The sequence below is a fragment of the Zootoca vivipara genome, chromosome 14, assembly GCF_963506605.1.
Source record: "Zootoca vivipara chromosome 14, rZooViv1.1, whole genome shotgun sequence".
NCBI classification, from domain to species: Eukaryota; Metazoa; Chordata; class Lepidosauria; order Squamata; family Lacertidae; genus Zootoca; species Zootoca vivipara.
Window position 1 is genome coordinate 27195911 of NC_083289.1, and position 19138 is coordinate 27215048.

The 19138-nt window shown below is 49.2% G+C and overlaps 1 protein-coding gene across 4 annotated transcripts in view; it reads right to left on the reverse strand.

Annotated features, from left to right (window-relative positions):
• Positions 1–12776: 12776 nt before the first annotated feature.
• The window catches only part of UACA (uveal autoantigen with coiled-coil domains and ankyrin repeats), a 51578-nt gene continuing 45216 nt past the window's right edge, over positions 12777–19138 (reverse strand). For 2 of the 4 annotated variants that reach the window (XM_035130514.2, XM_035130516.2), the window contains exons 16-19: positions 16233–18959; positions 14820–14972; positions 13812–13877; positions 12777–12961 (exon numbers count right to left, since the gene is read on the reverse strand). In XM_035130514.2, the coding sequence (XP_034986405.2) occupies positions 12890–12961; positions 13812–13877; positions 14820–14972; positions 16233–18959 (3018 nt within the window). In that variant the 3' untranslated portion in view covers positions 12777–12889. The remainder of the gene's footprint in view (positions 12962–13811; positions 13878–14819; positions 14973–16232; positions 18960–19138) is intronic. The other 2 variants (XM_035130515.2, XM_035130517.2) reach the window with 2 other exon arrangements.

Sequence of the window (19138 nt, forward strand, 5' to 3'; positions counted from 1 at the left end):
GGGCTCTCTTTGCTCGGAAGCACCAACTGGCAAATGACCTAGGAGGTGGATCAGTGGAATGCTGCGGATGTAGTGTAACTTGATTTCAGTAAGGCTTTCAACACAGTCCCTGGCGGGGGGTGCTGGGGAGAAGCTGGTTAAATGTGGGCTAGACAATGTTACTGTTAGGCGGATTTACAGCTGGTTGATTAACTGATCCCAGAAAGTGCTTGCCAATGGGTTGGTCTAGTGCAGGCACCCCCAAACTCAGCCCTCCATATGTTTTGGGACTACAACTCCCATCATCCCTAGCTAACAGGACCAGTGGTCAGGGATGATGGGAATTGTAGTCCCCAAACATCTGGAGGGCTGAGTTTGGGGATGCCTGGTCTAGTGGAAGAGGAGGGAGGGAGGGATGTTAGAAGTCCTGCAGTGTTTAGGGTCTCTCTCTGCTCAGACTTGTTTCTGCATCTCTCCTCATGGCTGGCAAAAGCAGAATAAAATATGTACGACAGAGCAAGAACATAGAAACACACTGAAGTCTAAGCACAGCCAGATTTCCACATTTGCCGGGGCTGTGCCAGAAATACTCAATCTCCTCTCAGTAGGAAGACTTGTAGGGCTAGCTCCTCCACCACCACCTTGGTTTGGCATCTGGCAGTGCAGGACAAAACATTACAGCTGGCACCTCTGCCTTATATATAAAAAAAGCCTGCTATCACATGAGAGCTTGTTTCTAACCCAGAGAGGCTTGCTAGAGAGAGTTGACTGAGTTCAGAGCAAAGCAGCCCTGCTCAGAGTTAGGTGGAAAATGTGATGGTGGCATTTATTTTTATTTTTGCAAGAACAGCTGCTTTTGCTTCTCCTTTCCAGCTGAAACTGGCACTTAGGTTTCTGCTGGTCAGCACAGTCCCCCCTGAGGCAGGATTTATTATTTGTTTGTTTGTTTGTTTATTGCATCTACCGCCCACCTTTCCTCCAAGGCTTGTTCCCCACCTCCACCTCTGTTTAATCCCCACAACAACCCTGTGAGGTAGGTTAAGGCTGAGAGGCAGTGACAGGCGAAAATCACCCAGTGGACTTCATGGCTGAGTGGGCATTTGGACCCTGGTCATTGAGTCTCTCTGTGTGTGTACGCAAATGCAGGCGTGTGTGCCAAACTGGGTCTTTGACCCGGGTGAAATAAAGCCTAGTTTCGCCCCTGTGTGCCTCCAAGCACACTTGACCTGAGGGGCCTGGGGCAGCCAGAAGCCCCACTGCAGGGTGTAGGCCCACCTCGGAGGCAGTCAGCCAGCACGCCTCGTTCCTGTGTGAACATGAGACAGGGCGGCGGAGACCTGAGCACATCTGCGCTGCTATCTGGAGCCATCTCTTTGAAAGCGCACGAGACACAGCCTCTCCCCCACCCCTGGAACATCACCCAGCCTTGCCTGTGGGTGGCAGGCAGCTCATTAGCTCGGCAGACAAGGGCTGCAGGTGCCAGCCTCCAGGGAAGGGGGTGGGAACCGAACAGGAAGAGCCGCCAAGGAGGTGATGCCAGAGGAACACACACAGAGACGGTGCAAGAGGCAAAGGTGTTGTGTTGCTGTTGCCTGAGTCATGGGAGGCAGGAGGTAGCAGGAGGGGGGGTGGGGGCACTGCTGCGCCCAGTGCCAGGATCTGATCACTCCTCCTTGTTAATCACCCAGGCTGCTGAGCAAGATTGGGTGGGGTCACCACCACTTCGCCGGAGGGACGTTTGAGAAGCACAGAGCTTCCCTCGACAGCCCTCCAGGAGCTCCCACGCCGAAACCAGAGGTTGGAATGACACAGGGCGAGAGAGGTGCGAGGTGCAAGGTGCAAGGCGCAGGTGCAACCTGAGAGATCAGGGTTCAAATTTCAGAATCATAGAATTGTAACCAACCCCCTGCAGTGCAGGAATCTCAGCTAAAAGATGGCCATCCAACCTCTGCTTTAAAAACCTCCAAGGAAGGAGAGTCCCCCACCTCCCGAGGGAGACCACTTGGCCATGAAGAAGCTCACCAGGAGACCTAGAGCCATGCCTACTGCACAGGGTTGTTGTGAGGATAATATGGAGAGGGGGTGGCCAGATTCTCAGATGGTGCCCAGGTGGAGTTTAAGGCTGTGGCACACATCAAACTATACCGATGACAGTATTTGAAGGGGTGGTTGGTCCAAGTCTGGTTTTAAGAACAGAAAGCAAGAGGGGGGTTCATGGAGAAGGCTAGCTACAATGACTAACCACGACAGCTAGGCTCTGCCTCCACGGTGGGACATGGGAGGCAGCAATACTTCTGAATCCCAGTTGCTGGAAACTACAGGAGGGGAGAGGGCTCTTGAGGTCCTGCTTGCGGCTTGCCGGCTTTTTCCCATTTGGGCAAAGGGCTGGCCACTGAGAACAGGATGCCTGACTAGATGGGCCCCTCCTGGCCTGATCCAGCAGCTTCTTCTTATGTTCCTTGAAGTTGCCCATCAGGAATTAGCAAACCAAAACAGAGAGAGCAGGGACCTCGCTCCCCATTTCCCTCACGGCGGAGAGGTATCACATTGTGCGATTTCTATGAAAATTATAGTAACCCTTTCTCAATTTGCACCTCGATATTACCAACTAGCCTGGGCAAATTTTATGCAAATCCTGCGGCATTGCTCTCTCTTTCAGCAGCACAAGCAGCCCAGCCCAGCCCAACCTTGCAAAACAAGCATCGCTCCAAAGCTGTCAGCAATGGATGCTTAGTTAACAGAGGCACAAGTCGAGCCACAGAGAAGGCAGAGGAGTCAACCACGGTTGCAGGCGAACCTTTTAAGTTTCCTTTATTATTCCCCCACCCGCACCCCCAGACTCCACTCTGCTCCACGCCAGCACCCAAATGGCCTGTGCCTTGAATATTTGATAGAGGCAGAAATCCCTCCAAAGCTCAGCAAAGCATTTTGTGGGGGCTAAGAGGAAAAAGCTCTCCCAGACGAAGAGCAGCAGCTAATGAGCATCCCAGAGTCTCTGCTCAGTTTCGTCTTCTTCTCTTTTTTGCAGAGTTGCAGATGTTTTAAAATGAGGCAGAACCAGGCAAGGAGTTGCCTTTGGGGAGATGGCGGGAGCTTCTGGCTCTAAGCAACATTGCAGCGTTTGGGGAGCCTTCTAAGGCTGAGCAAAGCTTGCTTCTTCCAATTGAAGCCGACACCCAAAGTGGTCCAGGACCAAGCAGAGAGGAGCCCCTGCCTGCCTTCCACTCACCAGCTCAGATTCACTGACTCTTGTTAACAGGGGATGAATTGCTCTGGGATTTGCTCAAAAGCAGTGTTGCAAGCAGATAAGGATGCTCTGCACACACCCTCACAGTCAGAGGGAACAGAAACAACATCTTGCAGAGAGTCAAACTCCTGGTCCCAAATTGAGGCAAGTCAGCTGGTTCTGGCCTCTGAATTTCACATCGTAATATGAGATTTAACTTTGAAAAGTGTTGAGCTCATACGGTGGGCTGTTTTTTTCTTTCTTTCTTCCATCCTCACCTTTCTGCAAACACCGCGGGGAGCCTTAAAGTTTTATTACAATCAAGCTGGATTTCATATTCAGTTGTTAAATAAAAAGTGAGGCTGAATCCATTTTTTAAAATTAAAAAAAAAACCTGGGGGAGGTGTCCAGTAATAAAACAGAAGTAGCAAAATGCAAAATGTAAGAGGCAGGATTAGGCCTTGGAAGATGGACCTAGAGGCTATCGCCGCAAGAGACTCTAGTGCTGGAAGTCTACCTCTGACACAGGAACATTTCTATCCACTCAGAACTTTAGCAGGCGGCTCCTTAGAGACACAGGAAGGGACTGAAAATAAAACTCTTCTCTGATTCTAGAATTGTCATTACACCCTTATACGGATCCATGGTGTTCACACACACACTATAGAAGTGGGAAGCCTTTGGAATACCCTCTCCAACAAGGTCCACCTGGAGAACTTGCTATTTTTATCATTATTATAATCACCTAATACATATGTCCTAGTGACTTATGCACACAATCAAAAAGAAACCATCAAGTTTATAAAACAACGTCCCCACCCCCTGAAAGAATTCCCTGTTTTCCTAGGCCTTTAAGAACTGGCAATTCAGCACATTTTAACTTAGAGAAGTTTGATTCTCTAGTCTATTTGGATGAACTGTTGCTGTTTTAATTTGGCGTGTTAATAACAGCAAAATAAAATATCTTAAAATATCTTAAAATATCTTAAAATGGTTATTGTAAAAATGCACTTTTTGTTTCATGCTACTGCCTTGGGAACAAATTTATTTTTAAGGTGCAGGTTATAAATTATGTATAGTAAATAAAGAAATAAATCAGGTTGGTCACTCTGGGAAATATTCTTTCCCTCTCTCATATTCAAGCTGTATTGTATACTTTTTTTAAAAAAAAAGTGATACATCCCAATGAGTTTTAAAAGGATGTTCCCTAATTTGACAGGGAGATATTAAGAGGTGCCATTATATAAATGATGACTTCATTCATGTTTGGCAGAAGTGCTATGTGATTAGCTATTTCAGAAAGAACCCTGTTATAATCGCTTTCTTCTGTCATCAAGGAGATTATAGGGTAAATTTGGTAATGAGTCCCTGAGTTCTAGGAAAAGATCTCTTGCAGGTAACTTCTTAATAGCAGGAAACAACAGAACAAAAATAAGCTGAATGACTGCTGGGGGTGGGGACAGGTGGAGAAGGTGGGATTGGTATATATAATATTAACTAATTAGTGTTAAAGTTCTTGAATGCACCTGGAAAGGAAAGGTAGGAAGAGCCCATCAGTGGTGAAGAAAAGTGGAAGCCTTGGATCGTAACCAATACCTACTCAGAGTAGCCCCACTGGTAATCAATGGGCAAGTCAGTAAGTGCACTCATTTCAAGGGGCTTACTTCAAGCATAGACTGCAAGAAGATCAAACCTATCCATTCTGAAGGAAATCAGCCCTGAGTGCTCACTGGAAGGACAGATTGTGAAGCTGAGGCTCCAATACTTTGGCCACCTCATGAGAAGAGAAGAATCCTTGGAAAAGACCCTGATGTTGGGAAAGATTGAGGGCACTAGGAGAAGGGGATGACAGAGGACGAGATGGTTGGATAGTGTTCTTGAAGCTACGAACATGAGTTTGACCAAACTGCGGGAGGCAGTGCAAGACAGGAGTGCCTGGCGTGCTATGGTCCATGGGGTCACGAAGAGTCGGAAACGACTAAATGACTAAACAACAACACTTCAAGCATGACTTACAATGCAATTCCATTAGAAGGAAACTGAACTGTTAAATGAAAGCCAGCATGGCAGAGAGGTTAGTGTGCTGGACTAGGACCCGGGAGGCCTGGGTTCAAATCCCCACTCAGCCACAAAGCTCACTAGGTGACCTTGGACCAGCTGCTTCCTCTCAGCATAAAGGTAAAGGTAAAGGACCGCTGGTGCAGTGCCCATCTCACTTTCAGGCTGAGGGACAGAGGCGTCTCACCCATAGAGGCTAGTGGTGTGGGGCAGCTTGCCACCCTTGGCCACCTCCACCATGCCGCCCATGCCAAAGCAGCGCCGTGCTCAAAGACTCTGTCTGCCATGGCCACTGCGGCACGAAGCAGCCAACTGAGCCATGAGGCGCCACGTCCAGCCTCTTCCTTGCTAGAGGAGCCGCCCTCCAGTTGCTGCCCACGTCCTCCAGCCCCACCAGCAGCGCTGACCTCCCTAAAAAAAGGTTGACAACTCTGGGAAACGGAGGGAGCTTTGCACCACGGTGCTGGATATGCTTCATACGGCCCTGCCGTGGGAGCCAGCACTTGTCCGCAGACAGCTTTCCAGGTCATGTGGCCAGCATGACTAAACCGCTACTGGCGCACGGAGGACCGTGACGAGTGCCAGAGTGCGCGGAAATGCTGTTTACCTTCCCGCTGCAGCAGTACCTATTTATCTACTTGCATCGGTATGCTTTTGAACGTCTAGGTCGGCAGAAGCAGGGGACAGAGCAACGGGAGCTCACCACCGCTGAGCAGATTCGAACCGCCAAACTTCCCATCGGCAAGCCCAAGAGGCTCAGCGGTTTAGACCACAGCACCACCTGCGTCCCTTTCTCAGCTTCAGTCTACCTCACAGGGTTGCTGTGGGAATTAAATGAGGAGGGGGTGTAACCATGTACACCACCTTGAGAAAGGTTTAAATGCAAATAATAAAAATATTGTCTTTGTCCATAGAGTTTTCTTGGCAGGGATACTGGAGTGGCTTGCCAATTCCTTCTCCAGGTGGATCACGTTTGGTCAAAACATAACTTCTCTAAGTTATTTAAGCCCCTAGACAGCATCTTAAAAAGCAGAGACATCACCTTGCCTACAAAGGTCCGTATAGTTAAAGCTATGGTTTTCCCAGTACGGTAGTGATGTATGGAAGTGAGAGCTGGACCATAAAGAAGGCTGATCGCTGAAGAATTGATGCTTTTGAATTATGGTGCTGGAGGAGACTGCAAGAAGATCAAACCTATCCATTCTTAAGGAAATCAGCCCTGAGTGCTCACTGGAAGGACAGATCATGAAGCTGAGGCTCCAATACTTTGGCCACGTCATGAGAAGAGAAGAATCCTTGGAAAAGACCCTGATGTTGGGAAAGATGGAGGGCACTAGGAGAAGGGGACGACAGAGGACGAGATGGTTGGACAGTGTTCTCGAAGCTACGAACATGAGTTTGACCAAACTGCGGGAGGCGGTGCAAGACAGGAGTGCCTAGCGTGCTATGGCCCATGGGGTCACGAAGAGTCGGACACGACTAAACGACTAAACAACAACAACAATAAAAATATTAAACGTTAGGGTCATACTGATGTGAGAAGGTATGGAAGGCTTCTTTTCCCCTGGGTTTCATAGTATTGCAACCATATCAAATTAATTGGAACTGGATCTTTTCGATTTTAAAGTTTTGGGTTTTGAAATCTAATATTGAGGAACATCACTCAGGGCACCAGGGGAATACAAATGCCAAATCCACTTGTGGGATCAACAGAGATCCTGGAGATTGAGCTGCAGAGTCTCTCTCAGACTGTCCCAGGCAAGTGATTGTGCTGCTAAATCATTCCCTTTGGGAATGGAGGTAAATAGAGGAGCAAATAGCCCCAGCAGAAGCACTTGGGCTGGTCCTGTGTTCCAGCGATTCTCAGGCTCCCTTTTCCCTGGTACATCTTTCCTTCCATTTCCCATTTCCCTGTTTCAATGTAGAAACACTGACCTCTGCTGGCCATCATATGTTCTTGCTGTTATTAATCCCTCTTCTTCCATCCCCCCCCCCTTTGAACTGGCACCTGCATTTTTTTTTCTACAAGGGTCATTGACCTTTCTGGGCCCAGGAACACATTTGAAAGCTGGAGAAACTGTTGTGGGTGCCACACACACACACACACACACACACACACACACACACACACACACACACCAGCACTCCCCACGACCTATCAATTATCAGTATCACATCCCCATGTAAGACTGAGGGCCAGGCACACTGACCTTCCCTATTTGCCTGCTTGGAAAAACAAGCCATACAAGATTTTGCACAGAAATTGCCCAAGAGACGACAGAGAGACGGGAAATTCCAAAGTCGGCTGAGAACATTACTTTGCAGGCCGCCACTCTAACACAGAACACGAGAGCTGTTTAGAAGCCCTGTTTTTGATGCTACTTGCCCGAGATAACAGATAGTCACTACACACAACCACCAGGCAGGGATTGAAACTAACAGTTGTGCATGTCCATAGTTGCAGGATGGCATCTACTTTTATACAAGCTGAAAACCGAATTCGAATCCTTTATTTGGACACTTGCAGTTCTCAGTGTTCAGTTTCCTGATTTTGTTTCTAAGGCGACTTTAAAGAAAAATACTAATATTAAGGCAACATGGTTGAACAAAACTTGGATTCAGTTGTTTGCTGTTTAGGCAGAGAGCTGCATTTGGGATCCCAGATGGCAGCGTGGGAAAACATTGAACAAGGAGTATATAAGAACAAGTTTTCCTGCAAGCAAATCAAGAGGTTTGACAAAAGTGAAGTTGCCTCTTCTAATCTGCTTCAACTCTAGTGTGAATTTAGCTCACGTTGTCACCAAGATATTGCAGTCGTTCTCTGGTGTAGACACACATAGACAACTCGGCTACTCTTCAAAGGTGATGACTTTCATAGGCAAAGCGCTTATAAGGAAGATAAATAAAATAGAATCGGAGTAGGAAGGAATACCAAGGGTCATCTAGTCCAACCCCAAAACGCAGGGATCACAGCTGGAGAATCCCTGACAGATGGGCCATCCAATCTGTTTAAAAAACTCAAAGGAAGGAGAGTCCACCACCCTTCTAGAGAGTCTGTACCACTGTCAAACAGTTTTGACCGTCATAAAGTTCTTCCTAATGCTTAATTGGAATCTCCTTTCTTGAGAGGGATGAATGCATTTGAGGAATAGTCCATGTTTTGAATATTCCCACACTGGCAGTAGCTCAGAGGGAGAGAGAGAGCGCCAGCCTGAAGAACAGGTTTAGTTTTTTTAAAAAAACACACCATGGTTCTCAAAACACACACTGAACTCTGGGCAATTAGACTACCTCCATTTCTATTCAAATACAAATTAAGCCAACTTATCATCAAAGAGCCGGTGATGACAAGGATCAAAGCAAAGCAACAACTCTGGGAAAGATTAAAGAAAGTAAATGGAAGAGATTTTGAGAGAGATATTTAAAAGGCGTAAATGTAAATGAAGAAGAGAAAGAGCAGGCCATTCAATTAATTGCATGTTTGCACACCTCTTCCAGATCAGAGGGGGAGATCCACTGTACTGATGAGAGCTTGCATGGTGGTTAAAATAGCACCTTACATGGAACACAGATCTAACAGCCCAGCAGCAAAAGCAGTTAAGAGGAATTATTTGGAAGAATTTGAGACAGCCAACAGATATAAAGCCAGGACAGATATGTGAAGGTTTAACCCCAATGTGGCATATTTAAGAGCATTAAAAAAAAAGACTTGCATAGGACTACAGTTTAGTAGGATGGCACCTGCTTTGCCTACAGAAAAGTCACAGGTTCAAAGATCCCAGAAACTCCAGGTTGGGCTGAGAAAGGCCATCTGCATGGAATCTGGCTGAACTGGTACCAGTCAGTGTAGAAAGTGGACTATACAGTAAAAGGAAGTCTAGGTTGCTCTGTCTGTATTCCACATGGATTCTGCAATGCTGAATTCTGTCACTAGGAGCCAGTGTTCACCCCTTTTCACTTATGAGATGAAGCCATCATCCACGTATTTTAGTGATGTTTCCATGGATCCCAGACCCCAATACCAATCACTCCTCTCTGCACATTAGGCTGCCTTCTCATGTTTAATGCAAAAGTTGTATTTCCTTTGCAAATCAGCTTTTGCATTTCTAGTGCACACAGACTCCCTCGTGCTTATTTATTGATCAAGTAAACCTAGGCCCAGGGTAGAATTCGGGCTGGCAAAGGTGAAGCCTAAAGCACAGCAACCAGATACTTTTCTGTGGACAGGGTAAGGCCAGAAATCCAGAAGACACCTCATGTTTACACCTCAGGCATGGCCCATCCAGAGACTTCACACTGCTGGCCAACAACTGTTTTTGCACACTAGGTTCCTTCTACACCTTGAGAAGATGGGGTACCTGGGCATGGACAGCCTGGTGTAACTCACTTAGACAAAGTCCCAGCCTCAGACCAGCAGGTTTTTCTCATTTAAGCCCCCAAGGTTTCCAGTGCAATATGCCTTATATGCTACCCAAGGAATTGCCATGGGAACCACTGGATACTGGGTTGAGACATTCCAGCCTCAAAAGGCACCAAGGAGCTTAAAAATAAATAAATCTTAAGGCTTCTAAAATCTTTGTAGATCAGCTTTCTTTGGAGTATTTAGATATTTTTATGTTGCTTTTCTAAATTCAGTTTTTCAGTAAGCTTAATCCCATTATGCTAAAACAGTTGGAGGCAGCAATGCTTCTGAATGCCAGTTCCAGGAAACCACAGGAGGGGAGAGGGCTCTTGTGCTTGGGGGAACTGCTTGGGGGTTTCCCATTGGGACATCTGGTTGGCTACTGTGAGAACAGGATGCTGAACTAGATTTCCTAATCCAGTAGGCTCTGCTTATGTGTTGGGTATTTTATGGTGGTTTAATATTTCATTTTAAGCCACTCTGAAGTGCAGAGAATAAATCTCATCATCATCATATGCCAATGCTCTATGGCTCTTCATTTCTTCTCCCAAATTCAGTCAAACTCGCTTCCCCCCAAGCAGCCCATAGTCTCAGTGAGGGATAGGAAACACTCAGCAACAATAACACAGAAGATAAAACTTTATTGATATGTAGTGTGGGAGAGAGAATAAAAATACACAAAATGCCTCCCAGAAAAAAGGAGAGTTACAATACCCAAACTGTCAGGATTAGTATATCAAAACCAATCGGTTACTGTCCAGTTGTTTTTTTTGGGGGGGGGGAATATTGCTGCTAAGAGCACGAAGAACACTTGGTGAACTGGGTTCCCCCACCCCAGGGCCATTCTTCAGAAAGAGGCAGTGACTGGCAGTTAACAGCAGGGTGTGTTCACTGATGTCCTCTGCAGATTCTGAAGTCCTAGCCCAGGGCTACCCAGTTAATGTGCAGGCCCTTCTGGGGAGTTCAGGACATAAGAAGCCCCTTTTGGCCTCTCAGTGGAGACAGCCAGCTCTGCAACAAGGAGACAATCCTGCCCCGAGGAAGGGCGGCTCATGCTTGCAAGCCACTTAATGATGTTGAGAGTCAAGAGCCTGCTATTTGCAAATCTGGAAAGTGAAGGCAACTGGGCTTGGCTTGCTTCATGGTTGGAGGCACTGGTTTCTCAAGCATGCGCAACATGAACTAAGAGGCAAGGCAACCTGCAGCAAGCTCTGCCTCCAGGAATGGATGCCAGGTGGGAATGGTGGAGGAGGTAGACACCACCCTGTGGGAGTAAGGAACGGCGCATGCGCTCTGCCTGAACAGTTTCCCAGCAGCAAGCAAGTTTGGCTGGAGATTATTCCCAGCTCTGCAGAGTACAACTGCCAAACTGGCATTTCTCTAAAACAACCCCCTTTTAAATATTTTTCCGTTTCTAAAGTTTCCGTTTCTTCTTCCAGCAACCCAGGATTTAACATTTCCGCTTTCAGAATTATTGCACATTTACTTAAAACCAACTATCAAGCCTTGTAGTGTTTATTCGTAGAAACAAACACACACGCACTGAGCTGAGTTTCACCTCTCAACCTACCTACGCCTCTCCCTGCATAAATAAAAGCCACCATAGTGATTTATAGTACATAAATTTACAAAACAATAGTATTTAAAACGGAAGAAAGCATCTTAAGAAGTTGCTACAAAATTGAATGTCAGTCAAATCCAGCTCAGGGGGAGGCTTATTGAGTGATCTACACTTTTTGCATATAGGGAGAAAAAGTCTAGGGGCTCAATCCAACCAAGTCATACTCAAGAGTAGACCCACCTGACTTCAGTGAGTGCACTATGTACGCATGACTGGATGAATACAAGCTCCTTCAGGCACAACCCCCACCAGGGACATCCGCTTGCATCCGGGGATGTCCAAAAGGGCTCGGCATGAGAACATGGGATTCTCAAGAGCTTGTTCCCTAGGAAGGTTGGCTGTTAGGTGCTGGCAGCCACTCTGAGAGACACAGGTGACACTAGCCAGCTAGCTGCCAGGCCAAAGGGGAGGGGTTACCCAATTTTCAGAGAAACCAGCAGATGAAGGCAGATTCACTTGCTCCTACGTGAAGCTGGAACTGCCAGTGATCACCTTTCCAGGGGAGGCTGCCTCTTTTCCTTGGCACAAGGTTCAATGAGCCTTTTCAAGCTCAGCCATTGGTAAGAACAAGTGGTCCCTCCCTTCCAGCTTGCAAAAGACAGCTGGGCCAAGTACATTAGGAGTAAAAAAGCAAATGGTATCACAAGGTCATCTTAAAAAGCAGGAGGCACATGTGTTCGTCTTCTTGTTTTTGCAAGTGTTTGCTCTGAGTTCTCTTTCTCCCCCCCCCCCCCGGACACCACTACGCCTTTTTTTAATTGCAGGAAATGTCCTTTGCTTCTGAAAACAAAACGGAGAATTCTCTAAAACAAATGTTAGGCTGCTGCATTTCAAGATAAGGCAATAGCTTTTCATTCACGTCTTCCTCAGCCCTGCTGCTCTTGAAACTATGTGTAAATCAGTAACAAAGAATCTGTGAAAAAATATATCTTATAAAAAAAACACGCAAAACCGTTTGTAGGAGATGGGTTTTTTGCTCGTGAAGACAGTACTAGAAAGGCACAACTCCTTCTTAAAATGATTTAAGAAGATGCAACTCGGCCAGCCAAGCTGCAATGATACGGAGCGTGGTCCTTGCAGCCTCCTTGACCGCTTGTTTCACCTGACTGGGCTACAAATACAGTCAACCTGACACAGCCCCCGAAAAATTGCCCCTGGGTAAAACCCATTCGGAAAAGAAGAAGAGTTGCAAGATTTTGGCCACACTGACTTGGTTTGGGGCCCCCACTTTTGTTCACACTTTGCACTGTGCAGTCGAGTGAGAGTGGGTTTTGTTTGGACAGGAAAAGAGCAAAGAGGAGTTTTCTTTCCTGATGTTTTATAACATTTGCGTTGTCAATCCGACATTCAGAAGAACTTTGATTTTGTCATCATTTTGACTACCCAGATATCTAAACCGCAGGCATTTCACCTTTCAAATTCTAAGTTTAGTAGGCAAACAATTAACAGCCCCTTTGCTTTGTTAAAAAAAATCAAGACTGTGTAAATATAGCCCTTTTTTCGCTTTTTGGATCGAAGCAGGAAGGAAGGCATGCTTTCACAGCTGTAGGCGCCTTCAGGGCCCTGACAACAGCACGACCCCCTCCCACCCCGACCCCCACCCCTAGCAAACAAGCCCTTGTCGCATGCGGATGATCTGGAGTAAGGCAGCTTGGACGTCTTCATCCATGTGACCCTGAAAAACAAAGAGGAGAGCTGCAGAAAACACGGCAGGACTTGGAAATTTTCAGTGACTTTTCAGTTGCAGTGACAAAACCTGTAGATCCCAAAGTGGGTGTTATCACCCCCCTGGGGGGGCAGTGAAATTCACTAGGGGTGCTAAGAGGGAAGGGGGCAGCAGGGGGGTGCTGGAGGTGTAAAGGACTATTAACCGAATTAAACTAAATAGCTTTAACGGGGACCTGAATAAATGTGCAATTAATTGATACCATTTTGAATTTTGTTGTTGTTTTACTATCTTCCTTAGTGAGTTTTACAAACTGCTACAGTCATACCTCAGGTTACAGACGCCGAGTGGGTTACTTCCGGGTTTCAGCACCTGCACATGCGCAGGTGCACTAAAATCGCGTTTTGCGCATGCGCAGAAGAGCCAAATCACAACCCGTGTGTGCGCAGATGCGGCGTTGCGGGTTGCAAACCTGCCACCCACATGGATCACATTCGTTACCAGAGCGTCCACTGTATTCTGAGTAATGCTTTTTCTAGGGTAGAGGGCCACTGGGAATGAGTAAGGCACCAAAGAGGAGGTTGCCCCGAAAGCTTTGGGAACCACTGGCCTAAACTATTCATTGGTTCTGGCTGATCACAGAAGGGAGCAGAAGAGACGTCCCTCCAACCCCAGTAAGCTGTTCCTACTGAGTAAGAGAAACTGTGGTGGAACAAACAACACAGGCAAGCTGTGGAACATGCCCCCCCCCGTCCCTCCATGCTGCCTCCCTTGAAGATTTATCTAAGGCAGGTTCAGCAGGCATCAGTCAAAAAGGGTGCAAAAACACAGCAGGCGGCAGCAAAAGCAGAACACGTACCTGAACAGCACTGAGAAGGTGCGTCCGATATATTGAGATGACCTCTTGGTGCTGCCTCTCAGCATCCTAGGATAAAAGAACACACCTGGTCATTCTCCAGAGTCACATTCTCAAAGTTTAGTCTGCTTCGCTAGCCCCCTTGGGGAAGGGCTGTGGTTTACGGCAGGCAGAAGGTCCCCAGCTCAATCGCAATGGCATCTCCAGATAAGGGTGGGAGAGACTGCCTGCCTGAAACCCTGGAGAGCCACTGCTGCCAGTCAGTGTAGACAATACTGGGCTAGGTGGGTTGATGGTCTGATTCCATCAGGGAGTTTTTCATATTTCCTAGTCTTGGAGAGAGGCACAGCATTACTGGCACCCTACTTCTAAGGCCAACAAAAATCCCTTCGTTTCCTAAGACTCCATGCCAGGCATTGAGCTGGGAAGCAGAGCTCACGCCATCCGTTCTGCTCCATCAGGCCTCCTCTCCCCTCAACTGCCATCTGGGGGCAGCCATTGCCTCAGACTGCTGCTGTGGGAGAGCTTTGCTGAATGCCCAACTCCATCAAGCACCTCCTGACCCTGAGCTCTGCCAGCCAGCCATTATACAAACAACTGTTCAGAAACTGGTGCTGGAGTTCAGGATTTTTATTTTCCCTTCCGTGTTTCTTTTCCCTTGTGTGTCATTTATTTTTTAGACAGTAAGCCTGCAGGTAGGGACTGTCTCGCTTTGACTTTATGTAAGGCTGAAGATTCAGGAACAAAGGTTCTAAGTAAACGCATAATAAATAAATTGCCCACAAACTTTCCAGCTTAGCTTTGCAACCGCAAATAACAGAAAATCATTTTTTTTTAAATGGAAGCAAAGGTTATTGGACCTTAAACTGTTTGCAAGCATCATGCAAGACCACAGGTCAAGGATGGTCACCACAGCCAGTCCTGCTGTCCTCCCCTCGCCCCCAAGCACCAGAACCCTGATCAATGAGACAAGTTTCAGCTACCACCTGACGGCTGCAGTTCACTACTTACGGCCAGCTGCTGCTGAAGGGTCTTCACCTCCGCCTGGAGCACTTCGACCTGCTGGCTCTGTCGCTTTGTGGGGAGGCCGCTGTTGTATGTAAGCTGAGAGAGACCGTTAAGGGCCTGTTTTAGCCGCTCCACATCATTAAGTAGCTCAGTTATCTTCAAGAAAGACATTGCCAAAGTTCAAACCGTAAGCCTTTCCTCTGCGGTTCCTCAGCCACATCTACTACAGGGATGGGGAACTTGTGGCCTGACAGATAGTTGGATGACTACAACTCCCATCATCCCTGACCACTGGCAGTGCTGGCTGCAGGGGCTGATGGGAGATGGAGTCCAGCAGCACCTGGAGAGCCACAGATGTTTCCCATCCCAGGCTTACACTTGTGTGATCAAAGCAAAGAAAGAGGTTGAAAGCTGCTTGCTTCCAACCTGGCTTCTGCCCTGCCTGGAGCAGAGCCAAGCAAGCAACAGGAAGGTCACCCAAACCATAGCCCTTTGCTGGGGAGTGGGGTGGGCTGGAGGGGGGGGGGACAACAATGTGCTATGATACCCAAAGTCCCCAAAATTCAAGTCACCAGTTTGCAAGGAAACAAGGACTGTCTCAGGGCCAGGAGCTGTGGATGGATGCACATTGCAAAGGTCTATTAAGGAGGAAAAACAAGGTTGTCAAAGCACACACATGGTTTTGTCTGAGCTGGAGTGGCAAGAAGGTGGCTGTGCATGAAGCAGTCCAGAACCTCGCTACTTTTATTATCATTATTAATCTGCTCTCTCCCCTTCCCCCCCCCCCAGAACACAGGCTGGTGCACAATGCAATAAATGCAAGACAGCAAAAATAATTAAAATAAGGATAATTTAAAACATGGGCTTTTGAACTAACCAACAGGAAAGAAGCCCATTTTGAATTCCCAATGAGCTGAAAGCCACAGGCAGCACCTCATCAGATGAACCAGCTCTGCAGGTCTGCCTCTCATGCAAGGAAATCATGTCTGAATCCATTTCCGATGTGGCTTAAAGGGTGCAGCCCACGCCCACTTCAACCAATCAGACTGCATTTGGCTTCCAAGTTGATTTGGGCAGGATTCGGAGGTTGTCTGCGTCTACTACAGGACCACCTTCACCAGCCTGGAGCCTTATTATGTTTTAGACTACAACACCCATCAGCCACAGCCGGCATGGCCGTACATCCTTGGGGGTGATGGGAGTTGCAGTCCAAAACACTCAGAAGGCCTAGTCTAGCAAAGGCTGCAGTGCAGCAGCTCTTCCAGGCCTACCTGCTCCCCCAGCTAATGTCAGAAGCTAGTCCCAGCGTTGCCTCTCCCACCAAGGATCCCTCTGCATTCGTTATCCTCTGATTTGTGCCTTATATGCTGCCGGCCGGCCTTTAGCCTACTGAGTCTGCTCCCTTGCCCAACTCACCTTGTTGTCTTTGGCTTCCACTTGCTTTGCGGACTCCTGGATCCTTTTCTGCAGCTCTGCGATGGTGCTCAGGGACTTGTCACACCTCTCCTTCTGGTCCTTGATCTCCTGCTCAATGCTGAAGTTCCTGGACTGCAGGGGCTCCTTCTTGTCCTTGGTGGGTGCCTCCTCCATCCTGCCTTGCTGGGCTGCCTCCAGCTTCCGGCTGAGCTCAGCCAGCTTCTCTGCCATGCTGCCTACTTGCCCTTCCAGCTTGCTCTTCACCATCTTGTGCTCCGCCATCCCAACCACCTCTCGGCTCTCCAGGTCCCACAAGGCTTCTTTGGCGCTCTGGATTTCAGACTGCAGCTTGGCAACCTTCTCTGCCCTCTCCTGGCTCTCTCCCTCCTTCTCTCTTAAGGCGGATTTCGCGGCGGATGCTTCCCTCTCCAAGCCTTCCTTGATGCGGAGGTGCTCGGCTAGAGGCACAGAGGCAGCCTTGAGATCGGCCATCTCCCGCTGCAGCTCCTGGGATTTCTGCACCTCCTGCTGGCAGCTGGCCTCCTTGCTGCTCAGCTCCCCTTTCAGCTCTTTGATGGTGCAGCCGAGCTGCCTCTCCAGGGCTTCCACCTGCTCCAGCGGGACGTATTGGCCGTGGAGGCGACTCTCTGCCTCGCGGGCCTCCGAGCGCTGCCGGGCGCTCTCTTCCTGAAGCCGCTCCTTCTCGCACTGGATCTCGGCAAACTTCTGCTGCAGCTCGCACAACTGCTTGTTGAGGCCGTCCATCTTGCTGGCAAACATCAGCTCCATTTCGTGCGACTTCTCTGCCAGGACGTAGTTCTGCTGCAGGTCGTTCTGGACGCTCAGGAGCCTGGCCTTCAGCTTCTCGTTCTCCTGGCTGCATTTCTTGACTTCCTCCTCTCTCTCTCTGCGCTGCTCCCTCTCCTTCTGCAGCTGGCTCCTCAGTTCTTTTGCTGTCTCCTCAAAGCGGCGCTCCTTCTCTTCGAAACTGGCAAGGGGGGCATATTTGGACTTGATGCATTCCTGGATCATATCGAGCTCCTTCTTTTGGGCCTTGATCTCAGCATGCAACTGGGCCACCTCCTCTTGTTTCGCCTGGTATTTTGCCTGCATTTCAGAACCGCTCTCCTGTAGCTCCTGAATGTTTTTGTGGAGGGCGGCAACTTTTGCCTCATGCTCCCGTGTGTTTATGTATTCGCCTCCTTGCACTTGGCTTTGCAGAGTTCGCAGCTTCCTCTTCAGGGTCCCGTTTTCATCGCTCACCCTCACAAACTCTTGCTTGACACTTTCCATTTTGTCCTTCAGCTCCGACAGCTCTTGGCCCGTCCTTTCGAGAGTGCTGTTCAGCACTGCCTTGACCTCCTCGTGAGTAGCCACCGGCACGTACTGCTCTTCCATGGTCTCTTGAAGAGCGGCATTTTTGGATGCAAACTCGGATGCCTTGGCTTGCTGCTCCCTGTACTTTTGGCTGAGCTCGGTGAGTTGCAGCTCCAGGCTGGCCGTGGTTAGCTTCAAGGCTCCCGTCTCCTTCTCGTGCTTCTCCCGGGGGATGTAAGCCGCCTGGAGCTGCCCAACCGTCTCCTTCAAGCGGAGGTTTTCTGCCAGCAGCTTCTCTGCCTCTGCGCTGTGCTTCTGACACTTCTCTCTGCTCTCCGCTAGCTTCTTGTTCAGGTCTCCAACTGTGACGTCGCTCGCCCGCTTCACCTCCTCACTGACCTTCAAAGGCACGTACTGGCTCTTCATCTCGCTCCGGAGGGCCTCCACTTGCTGCTTCAGCAGGCTGTGGCCTGCCTTGGCCTTCTCCACCTCTGCCTGCCAGGCCTGGCTCTGGTGCTTCAGCTCCGCCTGCACTCGTTCCAGCTCCCTGGCCTTCTGCTCATACCTGCCCTTCAGTTGCTTGTGCTCCTCCGGCCTCACATACTGGGCAAACTGGCCTCTCTGGCCCTCCAGCTCTGCTCTCAGCCCCTGAGCCTCCGTGCGCAGCTTCTGCCGCTCTGCCTCTGCCTCCACCAACCTCCGCGCCTTCTCCTCCACTTCGCCCGAGAGTGAGCTCTTCACTTTCTCGAGCTTCTCCGCCAGCTTGGCCGCCGCCTCCTTCAGCTGACCCTCCGCCTCGCAAGCCCTCCTCTCCCGCTTCTCGTGCTCCACCTTCAACATGCCCAGCTCCCTCTGCAGCTTCTTGTTGTCGTCCACCAGCCTGGCCTCATCCCTGCGGAACTCCTCCACCAGCAGCTCGTTCTGCTTCAGCTGGTTCCTCAGCTTGCCCACCTCGGCCGAGGCCCCCTCGTACTTGGCCTTGGTGTCCTTCAGCTGCTCCTTCAGCTCCTCCACCGCCTTGCTGCCGGTGGCTGCCGCCTCACTCGTCAGGTGGTCCTTCAGGGCCAGGAAGTGCGTCTGCATCTGCTTCACTTTCCCTTCCGAGTCGAACATCCTCTTCTGCACGTCCTTCAAGGCGTCTTCCAGCTGCTTGATCTGCTGGTCCGACTCCAGCTTTGTTCTCTCGCACTCTGCCGCCAGCGCTTTGCACTCTGCCGCCTTGTGGGAGAGCTCCAGCTGCAGCCTGCTCACCTCCCCTCGGGCTGCATCGTAGCAGTTCCTCAGGTTGCCCAGCTCCCGTTTCAGAGCTTCCGCCTCAGAGGCAGCAGGAGACAGGCTTGGGCTCAGGAGCTCCAGGGGCCGCACCATGGATCTACTCTGGAGGGCAGCTGGCGCTGAGACAGGGGCCTGCTAGAAAACAAGGAGACGGACTTCTTAGATTCCAGAGAGGGGCTTCTACCAACAAACACACACACATACCTTTAACTAGCTTTTATGTAGGGCAGCATTTCCCAAACGTGGGTCTCCAGCTGTTTTTGGACTACAATTCCCATCATCCCTGACCACTGGTGTTGTGAGCTAGGGATGAT